At 37.9% G+C, this 25,913-nt stretch overlaps 1 protein-coding gene across 2 annotated transcripts; it reads right to left on the minus strand.

The window, feature by feature from the left end:
- Window positions 1–50: 50 nt before the first annotated feature.
- PHF6 (PHD finger protein 6) lies at window positions 51–25,913 on the minus strand. Of its 2 annotated transcripts, none has more exons than XM_079319086.1 (11): window positions 25,574–25,913; window positions 20,575–20,754; window positions 20,304–20,405; window positions 17,194–17,327; window positions 16,848–16,891; window positions 7,801–7,967; window positions 7,480–7,623; window positions 6,148–6,252; window positions 5,142–5,275; window positions 4,379–4,508; window positions 51–4,089 (listed from the first exon to the last, which is right to left on the minus strand). In XM_079319086.1, the coding sequence occupies exons 2-10, from the start codon at window positions 20,710–20,712 to the stop codon at window positions 4,379–4,381; spliced, it is 1,098 nt and encodes a 365-aa protein (XP_079175212.1). In that variant the 5' UTR covers window positions 20,713–20,754; window positions 25,574–25,913; the 3' UTR covers window positions 51–4,089. The 2 variants fall into 2 exon arrangements, with proteins under 2 accessions (XP_079175212.1, XP_079175213.1); XM_079319087.1 differs by having other exon boundaries at window positions 7,801–7,964; window positions 25,574–25,911.

Consider the following 25,913-nt stretch of genomic DNA (forward strand, 5'->3'; position numbering starts at 1 on the left):
GTATCAGTTTCAAAAGTTGCACTTTTGGAAAAAGGACAGATATGCAAACATGAAATTCATAACTCATTTATTGAATATATATATGCAAGGATACCAATAAAAAGAAACTAATACTGCAAACTACAACTTTGGAAGTAAAGCCAATATAACAGGAACAAAATATACATAACATTGTAGATAGGAATGCATTTACCCTCTTCCATACATTCCTTGTCTTTACACCTAATGTAAATATATGCTAGAGCAAAAGCTGCAAACATTGGCCTAACCTGAGTGCTTTCTGACAAGCAACAACTCTCCAGAATTCGTTAAGGGCTGAGATGTCACTGCTGACTAATGGCTGTGCATACACATGCATGTCTAGGAACTGCTTCACCAAGTCTATAAATCAAGGGCTGTGTTCTGGTTTTTCACCTCCATCACTAATATAGTGGAATCTGACTCTGGTGACATGGAAGAAGAGTTACTAATTGCTATCATGCACTTTCACTTCTCTTCAGATTAATTTAATCTAATGAGGATTAATTTTCTTGTCAATCTGATTCAGCGTATTAATATTTTTGGAATGCACTGATTATCACCTGCCAGATAAGTCTTATATTTCAAACAGATTATCACCTCTTCATTTTTCACTCTGTTTTAGCATGAAGATCTTTTTCTTATAGGCAGGAGTAAGAAGCAAGCTCTCTTCTGTGACACTACATTTCAGGGCCAGATTTGGCAGACTCAAACCACTGTAGATCAGCACAGCTCTTTGTACCTAAAGCTGAGACTTTGTGGAGTGTAGGTGTGACTCCCACTAGGGCCTGATGACAGAAGCTCCTGTGGATCAACCCCTGCTGAAGGAGCAGATCCTCTGCTCACCTCATGCTTGGGAGCTGCACTGACACTGAACCAGCCTTTTCCCCCTGCCCTGGACAGCACAGCCCACTGCTACAGGGATTGACCTTGGAATTCTGGCATTGCACTAGCTGCATCCCCAAGATATTTGAACAGGATCCTTGTGATGCCTGTCCTTCCTTGGCACAGTCCTTTCTGGGAATAGCACAACCACAGATCTGTGAGAACACAGAGACACAGTGAGTTGGGGAGATCTCTTAATGGAGAGGTGCAGGGAGCTGGGGAGAAACCTCCCTTCTCAGAGGGTTCCAGGCATCTTAAACAGCACACAATCCTCTTGTGAGCAAAAGAAATGCCCAAAGGCAAAAAGTAACAATAATAATAAAAATTTAAAAAAATAAAAGTGAAACCAGTTTTTTAAGACAAGTTTTGTTGAATTCATGATCTTGAATTCTGATTGTGAGATGAAAGCAGAAGGTGCCTAGTAAAAAAAAAAAAAATCTCAGTAACAAACTGACTGTATTAATTTAACTAGCTAATTTAAACATACCTAGTTCACTTATAGAGCACTTTCATTACTTCTAACATTCCTGGGAAGGCAGTAGATGCTCCGGAATAATCTTCAATATACGCTTGCAAAGATTACATTGCTTTACCAAAAAAAAAAACAAACCTGCAAACCAAAACAAACCCCAAAAATTCAGACAGACTGTCTGAAATTCCAAGCTAAAATACACATAAAAAGACAGTAATGGCAGTATTTTGTCTTTTAGAAAAATGATGTAAATGTTGTATACTATGATACATTTTCATGCTTTTTAAAACTACAATTAAGGACGAAAGAGATGTACAGTAAATACACTGCTGAGGTACATTTCTTCTAAATATTAACACCACGACAGAATTACTCCCCAGCAGGTGATGCTACTTGGGAACATATAAATACAATTTTTACATTGTAAGGCACTTTTACCCAGCATACATGAGTTGAAGTCAGTTATGACAAATTTGAGGCTTGTAAGAAAAGGTTTTTGCTTTTGACTTTGCTTCCATGAATTCTGAATTGATGACAGTTTCACCAGGCCACTTCAGCACACAGGGGTAACAGGGAAACCAGCCACTCACTTTTCTGCTACCCAAAGGTAAAGTGCTGTTCTGGTTCTTCAAGGCATGGAATGGGGTCATTTATCCATAACAGGTGAGTTATTATTGGACTGAATATTATACTAAGCCACTGACACAATGAATTAGAGCTCAGTCTCAAGTACAGTCAGTATGCTGGCAGATCTACCCCATGCAAACTTAGTTAAATACAGTAGCTGCAAACAAAGTGCCTTTTTTCCATGGGAGGGCCATGTCCCAGGCACAAACTGAAGTAATTTAAATATTGAAGGATGCTATTTTGCATTCTATAGCTGTTCTGAGTGGCTGAAAAATGTTCATATTCTAGGAGAAACAAAACACCTTGATAGACAATTTCAATAATGGATCTGTCATTGCAATTCAAGTCACGCTTTTAATTTTGAAAGTTACAAATACAAAATAAAAATGATCAATGGCATCATGTTTAGAGCAGTAACTGAATATTTTCTGTACACAGCAATATTTCTTTCCAAATGGGATTATTCTCCAGGAAATCAAACAGAATTGTTTGAATTCTAACAGGTAAAATGTTAGAAACTCCAATATACAGTAATTGAGTCCCTCAAGACATTAAGGGAATGCATAAGAAGACAAATGACACATGTTAAATCTTTTAAAAATACAAGTAAAAAATGCTACAGAAACTCATGTTACAAATGAACCGTTTTTGCAATACCAATCACAGAAGAACTGTAGCAGTTTATAGTCAAATCAGTGTCTTTTGCTTGTTTCCTTCCTTCAAATCCAGAAGTTTTGTTGGGAGTTCAGAGTGAAACAAGTCAAAACCCTAAACAAACAATAAGGTGATGCAGTAGCAACAGACAAACATGTGGACTAGATTCAGCTTTTTGGTTTTATTTAAGTAAGTCTGAGGATGTGCTTTAACAGACCAATTGAAGAAGCCAGTAATCATTAGAAATGACAAGGTGTTTTGAAAGCAGTCAGAGGACTGTTCTGTTAGGTTTGGTATAGCCTAGATCTGATCATTCCCTCAAGGAACATCAAATTCTAGCAAGTAGAATTCCATGATGAGACTGTTGACTTGACAGAGAAAGGAAAAAAAAAAAAAAATCACTAAAACAGTAAGGATGATACGAGAAGTTTCCCATATAGTGGTCACATGATTAAAAAATAAATACCAATCTAGCAAAAAAGGTTGTTTCCTCATTCTTCTTACAGAATATGGGACCTTTATGCACATTCTTGACAAAACATGAAGTGTTCCACACAACAGAGAACACCTGAGGTATGGACGTCAGATATGGTGGCTAAATTCCATAGTGAGTTAAGAGTTGTAACTCTCTGAAGTAAAAGAGATTGGGCTGCAAAGTCCAAACATTTGTATAGTTGGGCTTTAATCACACTTGGTGAAGTGTTCTTTGCAAATCAGGACACAGAAAGAGGTGAGTTTTTGGGGCAAGAATGAACTACAGCCCTTTGGCATGAGTTCTAAAGCTCACAGCTCAGAACCAACAGCTGCTCAAGTACATCTCCTGCAAACAATGCCAGGCAGAATGAGCAATCACAACAGGAACAACCTGAAATGTTCAAGCGTGCTTCGTGTACACCGAGTCCTCTCCTACTGGTGCTTCCCAAGCAGAAACAGCGTGGCTTTGCCATCTACAGCCTCCCGAAGTTGTGCAGGAAGAAAATGCAAAATTCACAAAGTACCAGCTCGTTGCCTCCACGGACTTGTCCATGTTGTTAATGAAACTAGCTAAGACCTTCCCTCATCGTGTGAATCCACTAAACAACTTACACATTCCAAATCTTAAAAGTTTTTATTCAGTCCAGAAATATAGATCTTACTTCATTTCAATGTCTGCCTTAACTTTTGACACTGTACATATTACATATCATTTATATAGTGTTTCATTTTTTTTTCCAGACACTGCAGACTACAAACTACATAATATTGACATGTAAAACTCTGCCACTTACTGAAGGCTCACACACATGAACGTTTCAGGCAGTTCAATGAAATTTCTAACAGAGTTGGGTAGTAAAAAGTTACTAACCCTTTTCTGATTTTTAGAAAACAATTTAAAAGAATTAGTAGTTATGATGTCTTAGCCATTCCCAGTTCTATAACTCTGTCCCTTGAACCTGTTTAAAAAATGATGAAAACAATAGTAAATTTTAAATCATACAGAAAAGCATTTCACAGCTCTAACATTACATCTACATTTAGCAAGAGAAATCAGGACCTCCCTTCTTACACTGTTACAAAGTCAGCCAAATTTAAAAAACAACAAATCCTCCCCATTCTTCTACAGTATGCCAATAAAAAGTACTCTGCATACACTAGATTTAAATACTTCACTGCAGTAAACTACATTAATTGTATATTGCATTTCAGTCTTGGTAACAGATCTGTCAGGAGTAACTTCCATACCTAGTTTCCATTGAGCTGCTGCTGAGGAATGTCATTGTGGTCAGTGCCTGATTTGCCACGGCTTTTGCTTTCTCTTTCTTCATCCTCTTCATCTCTTTCATCATTTCCACTATGGTTTTTACAATAGAGTCTGGCACAATAAAAGGAACAGTGAGGATTTACACGGAAAATATCCATCAAAACATGACTTCTCTCAAATTGTTTTGAGATCTGCCACAAGTCAGTTGCAAACTCTTAAGTCATTCAGGGCTTTCAGTCAAGCACCAGTTAAACTGAGAAGGAAAACAAAGCTCAAGAGCAGCCAACAGAGCTGTGAGCAACCCCAGTTTTGCAGAGCTGCCACAGCACTGCTCGGTGAATGCCCTCTCGTGGGCACAGAGCAGCAGCTCAGCTGCAGCCCAGCCACAGCTCTCCAGGAGGGATGAGACCTGGGGCGTCCAAAAAGCCCCACAAGAAAAGCATAAACACATCAATATGGAGGAATCATGACATCAGTTTTCTTTTTCTAAATTATAGATTACTGGAGAAGGAAAATATAATATAAGTAAAGTAATTTTCTCATTTCCCCATTTACAACGCTACAGAAATTCTAAATTAGCAGAGTAACAGATATGTTTTGTAAAGTGAACTAATTAAAAATACCATTTTAAGTCAAATAATATCTTCTTTTTTAAGAGCATATTAACTAGCCAAGTTAGGCAGAAAAAGTGTCATGAAATATCTTTACTTTTGTAATAGATTTAACAATTACATAGGTCCTTACTTATAAATTCCTCGTGACATATTCTCAATGTATTTAGCTTTGTCTTCTACTCCACAGTGGTAATGGTATGTTTTTATGCAGGCTTTGATTTCACACCCAATAGTAGCACCAGGCTGGCTGCAGAGTGTGCATTTCTGTGCAGGGGAAAGAAGAGAACAGCAACGTTCAGCATCTCAGACTTTTCTCTCTTAGCATTCAGTTTAGTGTTCCTCCTGTTCATGGCTAACATTTTGGAACAGAATAATTCCTCTGGCAGATCATCCTTCCAATGATGAGTAAATCAAAGACATGGTAAACCAGAAACTGTAAGATACCAACCCACTAAAACACAAACACTAGGATTTACCTGTCTGTTGCACAGAAAATTGCTGCATGATTGCAAAACCCATTATTGCATTTCCAAGGCCATTTTATTGCTGCTGAAGTTAGTATGCTAATATATAAAAAGTCTTAAATTATTTTTTTCAAGGAACAATATTGCTAGTTTTTTACTCTCCATCTGATCCCCCATAAATTTCTTAACACTTTAAAAACATCCTGAGTTTTCATAAATACAGTGTCATGTACCAGCATCCCCACCTCTGAGATCTTAATATGTTTTCCTACTAAAACACCAAAAGAGTTGGAAACACTGGTTTGTTTCCAATGTTAGAAAATATATTCACTGCAAGAACTGTATATTCTCTAATTTTATGTGCAGCTTCACACAGTGTTTTTAGTAACACAGGTCCAAAGCTGTTACTCTCTTATGGTTACAGCATGGCTAATGTGAATCATATGGTTCTATGATAATAACAATTATGTACATTGCCATAAAGAACCCCAAATACCACATGCCCAAACACTACTAATATTCCTATCTGGCTGCCCTTCCCACAATTAACAATCTATTTTAATTTGTGTTTAGAAAGAGATGGAGAAGATTGCTCCATAAAAGGAAGGAGGCAGAGCTGTACAGACCTCAGCAGATTCACTAACACATTCACCATATTCTGCAGGTACATACCATTCTTTTTCCTCTCTTGATTTCTTGAAGTACAGTTTTGATATCAAAATCACCAAATTCTGCTCTTGAAGTTGTTGTTAGCTGGACAGTGCCAGAAGAGAACAACTGTAAAAAAATAAGTTGAAATAATGTCAGGTCACCAATATGACTGGAAATTTTTTCTTTACAGGAATAACTGAGCACTGAACATCCTGTTTTGTGATCTCAGACAGCCTGTACTACACCAACAAACTAGGAAAAACCCTATGCTGAGCAATTCAAGTACTCCTGATCCTCACCTGACTGCTTCAATAAGAGTTGCTGTTGCCTTGGAGAAATGTATTTTAAAAGACAGAAGAGTAGATGAGAAATAATGATAGGATGAAAACATAAAGTAGCAAATGGGCAATATTATCAATTACACTACTCAACATTTCAGGAATATTCCATTTCCTTCCCTGTGATACATATGTAATTCAGGTTCAATATATCAATGATGATGTCAATATAGCTGTGAAGTTCTGAGGGATGAAAATAGAGAACAGAAATACCATCCCTTCCATCATTGTCCTGTTATATTCAACTTTAACAGCCTTAAAACTGAAGTTCAGGTAAACAAAGTAACAAAGAGCTTTGCCAGAGTAAGACTCAAAGCTGCTGGCACACACCAACTCTCTGTTTAGTGAGGTACAGAAAGTCAGTGAGTAACTCCACAGATTGCCTGGACTATTCATTCATTCTGAGGTACAACATGAACCAGTGAAGTTTGTTACTCCAAGTTTGTTTGTTAAAGCCCTACCTCACTCACAGAACCAGTGATCTGAAAGGTGGCACTGTCTGCTCATGTTCACTGCAATTAGATCCTGTTCAGGCTGACAGGTCTATAAATGTGATCACCTGAAGGCAAGAGCTTTCTAGAACTTCCATATCCCACACTCTGTGTAAGTCACAGCCTCAATCCACATGTCAGAAAATTAACAAAGTTCATGGATTCTTCTCAGATTATGCCTGTGAAGCTGTTTTATTCTTGGAAAGAATTCTTTTAGTTAGATCTGTTTTCTGTTTTTCTTTTTAAATACTTCATATGCATTTAGATGCTAAGGGAGCATTTTTAATAAGCTAAAGAGTCTCCCTGAGCTAATTCCATCTCCTAGCATGAAGCCAACTTTTATTCATATTGCCTGCAGTGAAAATAAATGAATTGCTCACTTTGCAACACTTCAGTGCTTAAGGAGATCATCAGCATACAGACAATACTCAGCATAATTACATGTGAGGGTACTGTATTAAAATCCAAAATAGCAATTCAGACAAAATTCACAGAATAAACTGGTTCACAGTACTATTACTCACCATGCACTTATAGTGTGCTGCAGCCTTTTTGGCATTAAATATATGAAGCTTTCCTCTAGCTTCATTTTCTTCTTCACCTGCATGACAGAATCCACATTTAGGTTTTGTATCACTGGGGCTGCTTCTGTGGGGAGACCTGTCTCTCTGAAAGAAAAACATTTTACTAAAATATACTGCTGGGATACAAATAAGGTTGCAATTTTAAAAGCCTGTGGCCACCAGCTGGAGGCTCAGACAAATGCAAATTTTAATAAAACTTATATTTCAGAGAAGAAATATGCAATTCTGTCTTCTAAGAAGTTTAGCATATTTACTGCTTACATAGGAACTGCTTTCTATTTCATCTGTGCCATGTGAGGACGTAGATCTAGTGTCTTCTGATTGCCCTTTTAAATTTGTTTTTCTTGGCTTTCCCTTACGACCCCTCCTTTTTCCTTTGGGAGGTGAAGGCTCCAATTCGTGTTCATTGATATTTTCTTCTAAATCTGCTTTAGAAGTCAGAAAATATCATTAAATAAGATTCTACACAATTTTATAAAAAGCAAACTAAGAAAAAAACCCAAACCAAACAAAAAAAACCCCCACAACCCACCAAAACCAGACAAGAAAAACAACAACTTTAATTTTCTGAATTTTGCTCAGAAATAAAAATAGCACCTTTTCCCATTTATTACAAACATGCAACTGCAGATCCTGAAAACATTACTTTTTATATGTCACACAGCTTTGCATCTTTATAATAGAAGGTTTAGTTTTCTTACAACTCCTACTTTCAGACCTAAAATGTATCCTCAGGTACACATCTTCACTGGAAATAATATTCATTTAAACTACACTGAAACTGGAAAGTATTTTCACCATGCTAATAATTTATTAAGATGCATTTTTAACTCCAATATAAATTGCCCCTGATAGTATGCCAGTGCACCCAAATAATACCTCTCTCCTTGCTTTATTAATTGATGCCTGTTGACTTAAGAAAAAAATCATCCATTAGGTTATAACATTAACATCAAGCTTTAAAACTGAAAAGTATTTTGCCTTCAGCTGAACGAATCTACAATTTTATGTCATTGCAGAATATTTTTAGATCTGCAGCTAAAAGCAGCCTCCAGTTTAGAGGAAATCACCCCCACTGACAACATCCCATATCAAGTGTTTACAGACCATTAAGAATCTAAGAATACATTTTTTAATTCAGACATACCATGCTACACAGAGCTGAGCCCAGCTTTGGGCACACTGTCCTTTGCACAACTCACAGCTCTACAGAGGACACAGATCAATTCTGCAAGATTAAAATTGCTTCCAGTATGATCTAATTAAATTGTATCTGATAACTACATCTAACAATCAGGTCTATTCAGTCACAACTTTCCTACTCACAGGAATATCTTTTCTTCCTTTTAATATGCAGCACTCACCCCTCGAACCACAAACATACTTCAGCAGACTTGTTTAAAGAACACACACAGACCCCACTGAAGGACTTTTCTTCTCAAAATCCAAACCACAAACATCAATATGAGCTCCCAAAGAGAAGGAAATGGTAATCAGAAAACTTGGAACATTCACTTGATGGATATTGCCATATTGTTTTAGTATCCAGACAGGACATCTTAGCTGGAGACTAAATGCTGCCTTGCCACCACTTGTCTTTCTTACCCATTATCACATAAAAACCAGACCATGTTTCTGTCTCATAACAGTGACTCAACTGCACAAAACTTGAAGTCAAAGTGCTGAACATAATCCACAGCCACCAAGAGGGAGCAGAAGACAACTGAAGCCCTGGCCCAGCCTGGCACACAAGCACATCCTGTTCAGCTCCATCTCCTGTATCTGTCACCAAGACAGCTGCAGCTTCTGCTCAGCTATTCAGGAAGGACAGAAAACTCATCCAAATGCATCACTACAGGTTATACTGAAATTTACATTCATCTGCAAATTATTTTGGTTTAAATTTACAGATTATTCAGCTATATACAAATTTGCCCAAGTTGTTACTAAGACACAGCAGTCTGTCTACAACACCCCTATTAATATATAAACTACTCTTTGCTAATTACATGTCAAAAAGCACCATTTATTGTACTCTGAAAAAATTAAATACACAATGACACAGATTGTGTAATGAAACAATATATTTTACATTTTCTTCTCAGTATTTCCTATCTAACATTACTTTTCATTTCTCACCACTTGCTAAATTCCCCAAGTAAGATTATGCAATATAGATATTGACCTCTTAGACTGCATATAGCAAATTTTATTACAATCTGAAAACCTCTTTCAAAAAGAATTTTTATTTTGTTCATCATATGAACTCTCCACTGATTATTCAAAGAAATTTGTGAATATTTGTCTCTATTTTTACATTTACAGATGTCATACAGTTATTCTAGAAAAATGGTCTTATAAAAATGTGACTATTGAATCCTTGACCCTATAAATAGCATCAGTAATAAATTGAAAATATTCCCTCCAAAATAATTCAACAGACTTCCCTACTGTATTTGAAGAAGCAAAACATAGTGCATTCACCACCATTCCTTTTTTTTCCCAAAGCTCCTTGTCAATTTTGTCAACCAAAATGCTTTTCCCCTCTCAGTCCACTCTTACTTTCTAAAATAACATTAATGCATGTTCTGAACTCTACAGTCCCACTTACAGAACTAGAAGTGAGATGTAATTGCTAAAAACCAAGCACACCTTATGAAAACCAACTTCTTATAAGAAACGTTAGTCTCCTAACAAACTAAGTCCTTAAATGCTTTTTTTCAGTCTATAATTATTAGTATATTTAAGATTTGAAAAGTAAAAATGCTGTAGTTGCAATAGTTTCAGTGTAAGATAAAAACCCATGAAGAATGCACAGCTTTCCTCAAAGGAGAAACCCTTTTCTGTGCTCAAAACTATGACTTTCAGAGAAGTTCAGACACCATTAAATCCAAATGCTACATGACCCTCCCTTCACTAAAATACAATTCCTTCAAGATTTACATCTCCTACTTCAAGTGATGTGGACCTACAAGTAACAGCACCAAGATGTGAGGATCTTCTCTAATACATTGTCCTTCAAGACTGATACCTCAAACATTAAAACTCCTCTTGTTTTTACAGCACCCTGGACTCACAGAACAGAACAGGGAGGCTGTACCAGCTGTTAAACACATCTGCCCTGGATGGTCTTCATGTTCAATTTAAAGCTTGGGGGGTGCCCTATCCCTCCCTCAAGCCCACTGCCAGCTTACCCTGTGTCCCTGGCATCTGATGGTTGGGTGTTTCCAACTTCTCATGTCAGCTTGAACTAAGGAAAACACAAAAAGTTGTTCAACTCCTCCCTGACCAGGAGATGTTTTATCATGGATATCACCCATCCTCTGAATCCCCTGAGATTCCTTAGAATCCCTAGAATTCCCTCCTCAACTACCCCCATCCCATATCCCATTACTGCACTGGTTTCTAAAATCATGACAATTTTCTCAATATAACTTTATCTAAAGTGTTCCAAGGAGCTTTCTATGAGCTTCCCTCAGAAGTCCCTAAATGCTAGATCTGAAAAGAGCCAATACACAACATGGCCTGAGAAGGGGGGAGTAAATGCAGAAATCAAGAGGAAACAATCTACATTTTAAAAAGCACCTAGGAATATGATATTGTAAATTCAGATGAGCAGCAACAAGGGCCTAATTTGCATTTTAGAAATCCATGAGCAGTACAAAGTACCACAGAAGGAAGCCTGACAAAATGCTGTATTACATCAACTGTTAGCAGGGAGATTCAGCTTCAGAGAGAAATCTAAAAATTCTCCCTTGATCATGACTAGAAGGAAAAAGGATCAAGATGTTTTGCTATTTAAAATAAGGCTTGGCAGAGAAGAGGTTGAGATATCACTGATCCATACTGCACCAGCCTGAAATACACATGGAATCACTCTTTTCCAATAGAGGTTAAAGCAAAGTAACAAAGATTAAATGATTTAAAGGTTGTGAAAGAACAAGTAAAAAGAGGATGTGTACAATAAATATTGCTCTACTGACATTTTACATTACCTAGAACAACAGAGTAAGAGAGCCAGAAACAAAGGAGGCTGAGTTTGTATGAGGAAGATAAAAACCAAAATTACTGGCAAAATATATTTGCAAGTAGGACTGGACATAAAGAGAAGCCAAAGCATAGAATGCTGATGTGGCTGAGACATGCTGCTATATAAATCTGAAATCACCCATATGCAGGTAAAGTTTTACAGTGCATTTGGGATAAAAGAGAAACTAAAAATTCAAGGAACAAAATCAATTTTAATAGATTTTTAGAAGATAAATGGAATACAACAGAGAAAGAAAAGAGTACTTCAGCATGCTAGATAAAATGTCCTTAAACTATGGCTGAAACCCAATAAACCATATAAGCCAACATCATTATTTTAAACTGAAAAGAAACATAAAAAAAAAAAACCCAAAAGAGTTCTATTGGCCCAGTAGTTAATAGTAAAAATGTGGATGCACTTATAAGCAATAATATGAACCAGGAATTTCCATAAACTCCCTTGCAAGCAAATACAAAATCAGGTAAACTAATAATGAAATAATAGCAGTTTTTATCAGCAGATGATGTGAAATTAACAACCAAAACACTGAATATAATTTTTGGATTATCTTTTTCAATGGAAAAAACAAAGTTACATGAAACATATCTAAACCAAAGTAAGAATGGAGAGGAAGAAAATAAATTACCCCTTAGGCCCTGCCTAATATGTTTTCCAAAAGCCCCAGATACTTCAAGGAACTGATGATTCTTATCCAAAAGTTATTTGTTATGAGGTACTTGAGATGATTTCTTTAATTAAGTACATTTAACATAGAAAAATAATAAAATAGTCCTTGCTAACCACAGAATTTAAATGCATTTTCAAGCAAAGAAAGACTGGCAAAGACTGAAGACAGAAGATGCACTCAGTTTATGATTTGCACAATCACAAAGCCCTGGTCTGATGAACTTGGTGAGTAGTCCAAGCCTCTCTGTGTAACACCCTGCCCAGATGGGAGGGAGAATTAGAACACCACAGGACAGCTCCTCAGACAGGACAAACCATCCCCCACATCTTTCACTTTTTTCCTTTTCCATTGGCTGTGTGGTTTTCCATAAGACAAGCCTGATGCTTCTGCACAAACCCTCATGAGCCTGTACTGGGACACTGCTCATTCCCTGCCTGGACCAACTGTTTCTGTGGGAACACCATGGACATATCTGATGCCACACCCAGAGCATTCTCCAGGAGACAGCACCAGGCAGGCTGGGTTAGCAGAGCCCAGGAAGATTTTTCTCACCATCAGAATCAAAATGACCCCAAACTGCAACATTACAGAAACATTTACACCTGAGTCTGCTACAAACAAAGTGAGGCAAACCTGTGCTGGGAACAGTGCTACAGAAAATGCAACAGGGAACAAACAGTGCTTGAAGAATGCAAAGATGAATCAGAATGTTACCTAACTAGAATGCCAAAAAGCTGCAGATGTTTTTCCTGCCAGTGTCAGGTTTTCACAGCATTTTGGGACAGTACTCAGTGCACTATAGACTGCAGTGTCTCTAAATAGGTCTCAGAGAAATATCATCCTGACTCAACTTACTGAGCAGTGTGAGCAGCACAGATTCCATGGCAGATCTTCAGAACAACATGAAAAGGATGCTAAGACAGGGAATGTCCTTATTTCCACTGTGGAAACATAATTCCCTGAGGCTTTAAGCACAGCTACAACAGAAATTACAGACATTTTATTTTCTGACCCCACAGTTCTCAAGCATCTGCTTTAAACATTAACAAGAGAAGTCACAGGGGTCTCTGTTAGTCTTTGTCTTACCACTGTGTAACAGATGAAATTACATTCTTATCTTAGTTTATATTACACTATTCCTCATCAGCTGAATTTGTTTTAAATTCAACACATGAGCCAGGGCAGCCCCACCTGCAGGAACTGAGAGAGGCCAGTTTCTTAATTTTTTAACAATTATTTCCAGTATATTGGAATAAATTCCAACAAACAGTTCCAAAACGTTGGTTCAACAATACTTCATTCCTCAAAAAGAATAACTGCAATTGTATCAAACTGAACAGTAATTCAACTAATGGTTAGCTATGATAAGCACTGGCACAAATTCCTGTAACCTATTAGGTACTGAAAACTTAGCTTGCCTAAAATTATGAATGAAGCTGTTATTTGAAGTTCAGTTGTTTTGTTAAATTTTTAACCAGCAAGGCAAAAACCTAGATGTTCTTTATCCAGATAATGGGAACAAAGCAGAGAGAAATCACTCTGAACTACACAAAGGAAATATAGGAGAAATACAATTTTCCTATTCCATGTCACCAAAATGCCAGGCCATATAAACTCAACAGTCTTCTGAAACAGATAATGAATTTAAGAGCACAGTACTCTGCTGCCATGCTTCATATTTTTATATTTGAGGAAAGCAGAAGGTAGCTCATCACGTCCTGTCAAGTGAAGAAAAATTAATTCCCATCACTCATTAATTTTGCCTTGATGAGTAGATACTAACTCTGATGAATCCTCACACCACCCAAATTTAATAACAGCAATAAAAAATATCTATAAGGTCCTTTTTATTGAGTCTTAGCAGGTAACTTAATTCCAATATAGGTCCTTCAACAACATTTCCATGCAGCCTCAAGAGATTTTCTTTAACTGTAATTGAGTGTTTAACAGACATGACATGTCTTTTTAAACTACAACTTCTAACAGAAGTACATGAGCCAGATCTCAGATTTGGCCAAGTATGTCCCCAGAAGGATCCATTTTAGAGAAGGGAAGGAAAAATCTCACAGTGCTGCCTACAGAAAATAAATTGTTCTGGACAAACCAAACACACCCAAAAACTCTTTGAACATCTACTAACATAAGTAGCAAAATAAAAATACTTGGATTGGAACAATTAAATCTGGATAAAAAAAACAGGCATAAGAACCAACAGATGTTCTAAACTGACCAAGAGAAAAAAACTGCAATAAATGAATGATAATAAAAAATCCCCAACCAAAAAGCAACCCAGAGGAGGAGCAGTTAAATTTCCATTAACAAGGACTGATGGTTCCAGTGCCTCCATGCACCCACACAGGGTGACAGAACCACAGATAAGCTTTAACTGCTCTGTTAGGAAAACACTGCTAAGCAAAGATTAATGAAAATGAAACTAAAACAAGATTAAAAAAACCCACCACTATGTTAACATCTAGTTTCCCTGCCTAGTCTAGTCACTCTCCTCTGCCAAGTCCTTTATCTGGTTTCACACACCACCATTCTTTCACATTTAAATGCCTCCTTGACATTCACATTTTCATCAAGAAACAAACAAAATACACATATAAAGCTTAATCTCACCATCCAACACCTGCCAGTTGTCATTTCAGTGAGCAAACTTCAACATTTAAGTATTAAGGAAAAAACTCCTCCCAAATCTGTAGCATTGTATCATTTCTACTTTCTTTGATGTAAAGGTCTATCACAAAAGAGCCCCAGCTTCTGGCATCGTCAAATCTACAACTGTAATTAATAATTATTTTATGGTAAAGTTTCCAAAACTGTATGGACTAAAAAGAAAACATATTCTTTGGAATTTAAAAGGAATATTAAATAAAGAACTGAAAACAGGAATGTGAACTATATATACACATGGTTCTAGAAGTGCAAAGCTATTTCTAGAAGTATAAAGTATGATAGAAGTAAATATTGTTAACAAAAAATCTGTGCAAAGTCCTAAATAATATACTATCAGGTTCTTTGCCTCAGCTGTTCTGAGTGACATTGTGTATTTCTTCTCTCCTACCCTCAATCCAAAAGGCACCTTATATGAGTCTAGATCAATGTTTTAACAAACTACCATAATCAACATTTAATTAAAGAGCCCATTTTTTTTTCCTGTATCTATATAAAATTTAAAAGCCCTCGCTGTTAGAAAACAACACAGGAAAATTTGAAATAATGTTTAACTCTTAAATAATGAAATTAAATAATAATGAAAACTCTTAAAGAAAAGCACAAGTTCAGATCCTGCACGGAATCTCAAGCAGAAAAAGGATTCCATGCAGAACTGGAGACATTTTTAAACACATGGCAAACACTGAGACATTTGTGAGTAAGTATAAAAGATTATTTTAAAATATCAGTTAAAGAGATTAACCTCTCTGCACTCAAAATGTCTTTCATATTCTGTGTCTGCTAACATGCAAAGCAACCCCCAAAGCAAACAAACAAAGTGCCAAAATACAAGATAACTTGGCCCCTTCTCTTTGGAGAACAAATTACACATATTATTTTTCTTGTTGAAACCCAGTAAAAGTAAAATTAGAGTTTTATATGTAGGCATGGAACAATAATTATGTAAATAGACTAAAAAAGAGAAATCCATTTTCTCTGGTATTTTCTGCTGCCTTCAGAATCTTTCTGAATATGGAAATAACATCCAAACATTTACCATTAGTAAGTCTACTGCTTATAGTAGTAGACTATAAGTAGTCTGTACAGACTGTAAGTAGCATAAAAAAGCAATATATTATTGTAAAAATACATTTGGCATAGAGAGTGAAGTAATTTCTGAAGTTTAATCTTCACTAAACAGTTGCATTCTCCTCATTAGTTAAATCTGATGACATTTCAGTTGAAAGCAATGCAATAAGTAAACTACCAACTGTTTGCTTACCCAAATTCAGATACAGAAAAAAAGAAAAATATCTTAATACACAATTGCTCAACTAGTTTGGAGTTTTAACAGACCACCCAATATACCTACATTTGTGGCATTTCACTAACCTTTTCTGCAAAGCTACACAGCTTTCATGAATGGATCCATAAAACCTTCTTTTAAATCATGACTCAGAATCTTATCTGTAAGTGAACTCATCACAACCCTTTTCATTTACTGTGGGGTGTTTCTTTATTCAAGAATTAAATTCTATTTACTAATCAAAAAAATAATGAATATTTAGGAACATTAGCAGTAGCAAAAACCAGCTGATATCTGACTAAATATTTCAAATGTTAATATTGTGAATATTTAACTACAAATATAAGCCAGTTTCTTCCAAGAAGGGAATGTATAACTTTTACCCAAACTTCGTTTTTATGGAGCATTGTATCTTTTGAACATCCTACAATTTATGGTTGGGGTTTTTCTCCACCTCAATCAATAGTTCTTAGAGAAAATACAGAAATCAGATGGGCTTCCAAACTCATTGTTTCTCTAAAAAATGTAGTTCTAATTTTTACTGAAAACATTTCTATTCTCCAGAAAAATTAAATTTAACCAAATATCCTTCTACAATTGGAAAAATTTATATTGAATAATTTTACCTTCAGAGTTATGCGTAGTTTTCTTGTGTTTTCGACATAAAATCCTATAAACAAAGTAGTTGAAAACTGTCAAGTCAGTCACGAATCACAGATTATTTACTCATCTTTTAAATTTAAATGCCAGTACATTTTTCTCCCACTTATAAGTCTCACTGATACACAAATCTTGCAGTGAAAATATGCTTTTCTAGCACATCACTATTTTGAATGCCACAATCATAAATTAGAATTTTTTTGCAACAGTTTTGTTTAGATTCCAAAGTGGGGTTTTGTTTTGCTCTGTTTTTTAAACAAAGAATGTAAAATACAAATGAAAAAACAAATGTAACAAATAAATAATAGTTACATGTAAATGCCTTGTGAAGGTTTCTCTCTTATCTGAGCTTTATCATGCAAAGCACAGTAGTAGTGATATGTCTTGTGACACGTTTTCACATCACAGCCAATGGTTGCTCCAGGACAGTGGCATAAGGAGCACATCTGGAAAGGAAAAGAAAGCACAATTCATGGTATTTTTTGTTAAATACTTCAGAGTTCAAAAATCTTTACCACTCCTGTGACAAAACAAATGGATTTATGCACTTGGTATTACTCTTCCTGCTATCAGGTGTTTTGCATAGTTCATTTTAAAGTTAAGAAATTTGTTACAAGTCTGCAACAGTGCAATAACCATCAGATGCATTATCAACTCAACAAAGAAAATAAGTAATTTATTTTTGTGGAATGTATTTGATGAAAGTGAGACAGCTATTCACCTGAATATCCCTCTCATAGTCTGTTTGTACCAACCATTTCAGAAAAGTTAAAATCATAATTGTACCTGTTTAATTCTGAATTATATTATAAAGGCAAGATGGGGAAAAAAATGGCACTCATTTGAGAATGAATCCTGCAGTCAGAAATACTGATGAGCTGCAAATTCACCTCAGCATCAGCAACTAACTTCACTTTTTTTCTACAGTTACATCCTTGAGACCTTTCCAAAACACTGAATTCAGTGAAATACTTGGTAAACACAATTAGTTTATCTCAACTAAACTAAATTTTGCTCTTTATACTTATATTGTGAAAAAAATTAAAAGTGAGGCTGCTCTTTTACTCCTTTTTCCCATTAATTAATTCCTCTTGTATCAGACACACAGTTAACAGCAGCTACCTGCCTTCTAAATTGCTCAAGGTCTTTCTTATACTGTGGTTGGAAAGTAACTGACAGTATCAAAAAATTTTCTCTTTATTGTTCTCTTCTGACTTTATATTCCCTCAAATCTCAGGAATTCCTATTAAACTCACCTCCCAAGATAACTGGGGCTTTTTCTTTGTATCCTGAATATTGCCCACACCCCCAAAAGGTTACAACCAATTCCAAATGTAAGTATGCAATGTAGCATATTTCCTAAATATCTGTGAAGGATGCATTTTTTTTCTCCATTGCACCAGTTTAGTCAAGTTTTCCTTGCTAGTCTCAAATGTGCCAAAAAAATACACCATCAAAGTTACCAAATATACCATCAGCCTGTTTTTCAATTTTAACAAAGTCAACTGAACAGTAAAAATGTCAAGCCTTGGATCATCTCCATTTACTCCTCTGCAAGCTCTGAAATGGTACAGTTATATACTGTTCCCTAGTTGTTATCTAATTTTTATGGGCATTTTATCTCATAAATCTGTTATACATTATGGATTTATATATAATAATTGCTGATCAAAGTCCTTTAGAAAAGCCTAGTCTTTAATATCCAGCCAATCAAGTTTAGTCAGAATCTCAGTTTTTTTGAAAACCAGAAATGACTAAAAGAAAACTTTATTTTTATGAACACCATGATATATTTGTGAAACAAAGCACACACATTCTATATGTGTTTCTAATAAGTAATAAAATACTTATTCCATTGGCACATGTCTGCTATCCAAATGGTCACTAAGTCAAGTTATTTCAGGTATATAAGAAGTTTAATAAGCTGCAAATTAAGTATGTTCTTCAAAAAAAACCAAAACCTTTCCATTCACTGATACTAGAAATAATACAGATAATTAAAATAATTAAGGCATCAGTGACTTGTACTCCCAAATATTTAGACTTCATAAGTGACTGGCCTACCACCAGAACCTATCACCTTTTCTCAGACAGATCTATTACCACCAGAAAATGTCACTGTGCTAATGAGATCTGTCCTGTCAGTGGCACCTGGCCAGCAGCACCTCCTGAGGGAGCACAAACTGAGCCCAAGCCATCAATACATTCACTAACCCAGTGCACTGAGGTTTTTGCTGAATGTGTTCTCCCAGAATGAACCAGGCTAGACCAGCAAGAGACCTGAGAGAAGGGACTGGGCTAATGATAAACCTTTACCTTTAAACTTCCTACATGGCACTGGAGAAAGACAAGTTCCTCAAGAGAGTGATTCAGAGCTGCAGCTTTCTGACAGCTACAGAGACACAGCACCTAAGTCACAATCTAAAATTATCTTGTACATTTTTTCCAAAGAGGAAACAAGTCAGGACTATGAATCCATTAGATTGACCAGAAGCAGGTTTTCTACAAAAACCTGAACAAAGTGCCTAGTACACACAGCTGGTGAGCTCCATGAATGGAGCCATTACAATAGAAAGAACATAAAGACATTCAGAAGCAGAAAGAGAAACACCAAAGACATAAAAAGAAAAAACCTTTAAAACCCTTTAAGAGACACAGCAATCAAGAAGTTGCTTTATGATCAATAGTTTCATTTAGTACCGTGTTCTTTGGAAAGTCCTAATCACAACATGAATGACTTGTGTATAATTCTTTCTTTATGCTTCAACTAATTAGAGCAAACTAAATTCCCTGGATTGGAAAAGATTCAAATAAAACAGTGGATTAAATAGTAGACTATTATTATAAAATTGTAGTTCTACAAGAACACTTTGAACTTCAGTTAGTGGTCCAAGAACTGGTAAATTTATAGAGTGCTTTAAATATCTAGGCTGGAAGGTTTTAATGTGAGGAGTGATCTGATTGTCTGCTAAAATTATTTTAAAAAGAGCCTCACTCATTTCCCCAAATGGAAAACAATTAGCTCAAAATAAATAAATAAATATATTTTTAAAAATCCTAATAAATTAGCTTCTCAGGAATTAAAGAAAGTCATTGTTGCTCAATCTCTTTAATTTGGTAGAGCTGCAATGACTACTGTACCCACATACCTCAAAAGCCCTCTATATATGCAGCATTGTTTTTTAAATCAATATATAAAAGGAGAAAAAGTGTATTTGGTAGTTAAAGCTAGATTTCATCAGCAAACCCAAATACTGGTAAGGCACAGTAACACCTTTCCAGGACCCTAGAATGTGGGTTTCTTTCTGAAATCTAACAGAAAATATTAAATAGATTAAATACACTGAACAACTTCCTTGCAAACTTTATGGAAAGTATGAAAATACTGTCTTCCCTTTTCAAGAGCCAAAATAGAGACTTACCAGTTTTGTGCCTCTCTTTATTTCTTTCTGAATATCCTCAATAGAGAATCCACCAAGACTCTCATTATCAGTGTGTGACGAGACCAGTGCGGACGAGAACAGCTAAAATTGCAAAGACAAAACCTCTATTTTAATTTTTAAGGGTGTAAGTGATAGAGAAATGTATAGATATGAAACCCACCAAATTGCAGTGGTTAATCGTGTGTGCCAATCGCAATCTGGTTGGCTTTTCTACGTGTCTGCAGCGTTTTCCCGGCTCCATCCCACTCACCATACACTTGTGATGTGCCGCCACCTTCTGGTTCTCCGACATCAGCAACTGCCCACATTCGTTATCTTTATTCGACCGACAGAACCCACACTTCCTTTGTCTGGAGGAGACTTTCTTCTGTCCGACTGAGCTTGTCATGATTTTAAATGACCTTAGAATGCCACTGCAATCCTCTCAATGCTACAGGGAAAAAAACCTGCAATCAGCGTGTTAACAGCAACAAAAGGCAAATTAACACAGCTTTACAAATACAGTGATTTGTTCCTTTTCTTTATGCTATTTCAACATAGCCAAATAAACAAGCAATTGGCAGAGGCAGTATTTTGCCAAATTTAAATGATATTTTTTCAGCAAGTAAAAGCAGTTTCTTTACGCAAAAAAAAAAAGTTTGAGAATTAAAATAAAACTTTGGATGCTAATACAGAAGCAGAAAATGGAAATGAAATAAGTGGGAAATACATCAAGAGAATCAGAGGGAAAAAGTTACTGCAACTGATTTTTATAATTATTTATTACAGGAAAGGACTTCGTAGAAAATATATATATAAATATATGTGTATGTACATGTAATGAAATTCATGCTACTGAACTTCTTCAAAAAGAGAAGCAAAGGAAAACCCAGAGTTCAGCACAGCCTCCAGCACAGGTTTTGGCTGTAAAGGCTCCCAAAGTCTCAGGGCAGATGAGTAAAGGGCAGAGATGAGATGATAAAATGTTGCCATTTTTGGTATCAGAGGTGTCTTGTGGCTACTCAAACAGCATTAGGAACAAAATTTTAGACACCTCTCTGACTAAGGTGCTGCAATGGAAACCTCTCCGTGACCCACAGTTAGTTTGGCAGTACCGCACCAGGTTTCAGTAAGTGTATGAGAGCTGATGTCCTCAGCTTGGAAAAGTAACTTAAAATTAACTCAGTATGAATCACAAACTTTTCACGTGCTACAGCAGCACATTTTAAAATGTAATATTGAGGTCACAGTGCCCAACTCGGGCAGATACAGCTCATGCAAAAGTGAAAATACTCAATGAGCGCATTAATTTCTTGGCTCAGCATTAAGAAGTTTGTGTTTATTTGCTTCTATATCTATGAAGAAATTAAAAAAAAAAAAATCTTCTTCAAACAGACTTACTTAGAGCTTTCACTTGGAAGATTTGAGCCTTACTATCAGAATTTGCCACAACTGCAATAAAATCCCCCGTCTTTCTCTTCATTTGACTGGGCTATGTAAGAAAAAACCACCGTAGAGTTTGATGTGTTGGAAAAAAGTGTTAAATCCAGCCATAAATAAAGAGAGCAGAGCTGCAAAACATCTGGACTGGGCTACAATGGCACAGATCTGCATGAAAATGCAGGGCTGGTCTGTGGAATTTGCACGGGCAGAGCCGGTGCTCCCCAGCGCTGTCAGAAGCCCATAATGCTGGGATCACTCACTGCTCTAAGCCACAGCAAAGGAACGACAGACACTCCTGCTCCTCCAGGATTTCACAGATTGGAACTGCTGCCCTTGCACGGCTCCCTGCAAAACTCCAAAGGTGCCTGTCCTGTCCCCCGGGCCTCTGCTCCCAACAGCTGCACTCACTTTCTGTTCCAACTGCGCCGCTGATGCACACTCAGAACAAGAATGCAAAGATTTCGGATCTTGCTGATTTGCACAAAAAATGTGCCAATCTGGATAAACTAGTCACACCCTTTTGCAGAGGCAATGGGGAGTCCTTAAGTGTTAAGCACAAAAGAATTATTATACTGTATGCTTCTAAAGAAAAAATAAAACAAGGCTATTCTGTAATCTCTTCTGAGGAGAAATAATGGTTGTTGAAGAGACAAGACAGGTAGATATATACATACACATATATGTATGTATGTGTATTAAAAAATACAAATCTGAGTAATTTTTAAAACTTAAATAATATTTGGGAGCAGAAAAAGACCTACAAAAGATAAACAGGAAGTAATATCACAAAGATTTACTTGTTTACATCTCACATTCAACAGATCAACATAAATCACACAGGGATGTTTAGAAATATACTAACAAAATAATGCAAAATGCAAAAAAGTTTTGGTTTTGTATAAACAGTGTGGTATATACACACACAACCTTGGGTCTGCCAGTTTCATTCTATATTCAAATTATATTATTAAAGTATTGACACCAACGATACCAGCTAATAAAAGAAGATCAGGAATTTCCTTGTACACGTGTAAAGGTCCTACTGACACTCAGGAACAAGAATTACTATTAAAACAGAGCTAACCTTCCATTTAAGCAGCCAGTTTGTATTTCAGAAAATGAAAGTAATTTATAGCACACATAAAAAAAAAATTTAAGTGGCTCGAATCATATTTAATTTATAGGAAAAACAAATTTCCAAGACACAAGATTATAAAGAACCTTCTCAGAGCTCGCTGCTTTCCACTCCCAGTGCACTACAGGCACGTCACTGCAGCAGCACCAGAACCTGACACAGCCTGACTTCCTCAAGTACTTCTGCATAATTAGATTTTTTTAAGGCTCACAGTGAAGTTAAAAATAATGCCGATATTTACTTGATACGTGGAGGCTGATGCTTTTTTAAAAAAGCAAATATGTATTTTGAAACACTTCATCATTACAAATAACTTAACACTTGAAAAATAATCCAAAACTCAAACAGGCTAAAAAAGAAATTCACATTCTTTTCACCATCAGATTAAATTACCTTGAAAGCTTTTTACAAGGGTATCTAAAAGTTTTCTCTCCAACCTTGTATTTGTTTTATTTGTTCTGGGGTTTTTTGTGGTTGTTTTTGGGTTTTCCTGTTTGTTTCACTGGGAATTTCCCCTATTTATACATTTTGAAAGAGCGTAGAAAACAACCTGAGCATGAGAAACATCTATAGATCTCTCCATAAATTATATTTGCTTTCTCATAAATGTGAGAAGACACTACTCTCAGATCACTTTTCTTTGTGTCAAAATACACTTATCCTGTTCATTAAAAAAGAAACAAAACACATTTTCTGAGAAAGATGAACCAAGTTATGCGGCTACAGCCCCACAATTCTGAAAGCAAGTACTCAAAATTCTGTTTTCATCTCTCAAGTTAAATCATCCAGAGCAAATAATCTAGCTTGCCAAGGATCAGGCTACATTTCATCGGAATGAGAAAAAAATTGAACTTAAAAACAGCTCTATATCTTGGTATTCCATGTTTAAAAGGCTAAAAAGTGATTAAAAATTACAAAAAACTGTGATTCCATCTACTGTTGACAGAATCTTGCTTGTCAGTTTTGTCAAACTCTCACAGACTGGATCACAAGGAGTGACGTACTGTGGAATCACTGGCTGGGAGATTTTCACTGTCTCCACCAAAATGGAACACACATATTACAAACACAAGGATTATTCCATACAGATCAATTTTCCACAGGCTCGATCTAAGAAATGAGAAGTTACATCTACCCTAGAATCACACAAGCAGAAATTCACTTAACCATTCTTCACTGAAAAATTCGGGTTCATTTGCATTCACATTTCTTATGTGCACTAAAGTATTAAATGAGGAGTTTTCCCTCACAGCATCTTTATTTTATCTTTAAGGCAGCAGGTTTTACACCCTTCTGTAGCTTCTGTGCTGCTTTACTGAGCTCTAGACAACAGATTCCCCAATATGAAAGTGCAAGTTGAATGATGCTCAGGCACAGGATGCTCTCAGTGCATGAGACATTGTTCAGCACCAAAGAATGGAAAGTAACCTGGACTCTAATTTCTATTTATTGCCCAAACATGTTTCAGGAGCCTGATTACAGGAGTTAAAATCTCACCCGTATTTCCTAGAAAGGAAGCAACCCACACGCTGCACTTGTTAAGTTTGTTTTCCTGAGTGAACTGCACAATTCCCAAACTACATTTCAAAAAATTAGAATTTAGATTTGTGAAGAAAATTTCAGACACCTAGGGAAAACCTGTGAGAAGTAAACAAGCTTTAGAAAACGCCACTGCAGATGCTGAAGTGGTTTGGTCCCTCAGGAAAAGCTACAGAAAATATTTGTGCTGATTTTTCCAAGATGCTCACTGGAGATACCAGAGACATCAGCTTGTAAGTGCCTCGCAGTTTTCCGGACCGGTCACTCATTGTTGGGAGGTTTATTTTGGAGAAAAGGGGAGTGGGAAAATATCCTATAGGGTTCTGTGGCTGAGAACCCAAATCACAGATCCCACAGAAATTTTTATCCAAGAGTTACATTCACACAGCATCCTACAGTCACTATAAAAAGTAGGATGGGAATTTATCCATGTAACTTCCTTAAAAAAAAAAACCCCAAACACACCGAAGAGGGGGCAGATGCGAGGAGAGAAGGGCAAACCCTCGAAAGCCTAAACAATGAGAGCAGAGCAGGTGACTCAAAATGACACAGAGAGAGCCCGCGGTCAGGGAGATCTGGCAGACGGCGCTGAGGGATCTCCAGGAAAGTTTACATCCTCCCACGGGGAGCGGGAGATGGGCCGATAGCGGCACCTCCGCCGCCGCCTCCCGGGGCACCCACGGGGCAGGACGGCACCTCCGGAGGAACCGCCCGAGCGGCACCGCCGGGCCCGAGCCCTCCCCAGCCGAGCGCCGACCGGGGGGAGCGCGGGGGGACGCGGGAAGGGCGACCCCCTCCCGATTCCATGAAATTTTGGGGGAAACGGGACCGGGAGACAAGGGGGGGCGGATCCTCCCTGCACGGAGGGCGCGGGCCGGGGCGGGCGGAGCGAGCGGCACCGCCGGCCCGGGGAGGGGGCAGGGGGGCGGTACCGGCACCCGGGACACCCCCGAGGGGACACCGCGGGGTGCCGCGACCCCGGCGGGGCTGCAGGGGCCGGCTGCAGCCCCGGGAGCGGCGGCGGCTGCGGGCGGGCGGGCCTCGGGCCGGGGGCTGCGGGCGGGCCGGGGGCGCCGCGCCTGCCCCCGGCGCGCGGCGCAGCGGCGGCGGGGCGGGCAGCGGGTGCTCGGCGGGTCGCTCGTCGGTCACTCACCCGTGCGGCGGGCGGGGTGCGGGCGGAGAAGCCGCTCGACACGGCCCGTCCCCGCTCGCGGGTCGCTCAGGGCCGCTCGCCCGCCGGGACCGGCGCGTTCATTCGGGGCTCGGGACGCGCCGCCGCCGCCGCCGAGCGCACGCACGCACGCACGAGCGGACGCACGCACGCACGCACGAGCGGACGCACGCACAGCGCGCCTGGGCCGCGGCGGCGCTGCGGGGCGGTGCCCGATTGGCGGGAGCCCGGTGGGGGCCGCTCGCGGCCTCCTTTGCGCACGCGCGGCGACACGCGCACCTTTCCCGCTGCCCCCGCGGCGTTTCTCCGCGAGTCGGGAAAC

Source organism: Erithacus rubecula (genome assembly GCF_903797595.1).
Source record: "Erithacus rubecula genome assembly, chromosome: 15".
In the NCBI taxonomy this organism is placed as follows: Eukaryota; Metazoa; Chordata; class Aves; order Passeriformes; family Muscicapidae; genus Erithacus; species Erithacus rubecula.

Excerpts from the sequence above, each read along its gene's own strand:
- PHF6 (XM_079319086.1), bottom strand. The coding sequence starts at position 20,712 with ATGACAAGCTCAGTCGGACAGAAGAAAGTCTCCTCCAGACAAAGGAAG. Across the intron at positions 20,406-20,574 it reads CGGCACATCACAAGTGTATG|CTGTTCTCGTCCGCACTGGT; the intron begins GTGAGTGGGATG and ends TTGCAATTTTAG. Across the intron at positions 6,253-7,479 it reads CAGCACACTATAAGTGCATG|TTGTTCTCTTCTGGCACTGT; the intron begins GTGAGTAATAGT and ends ATTTTTTTACAG.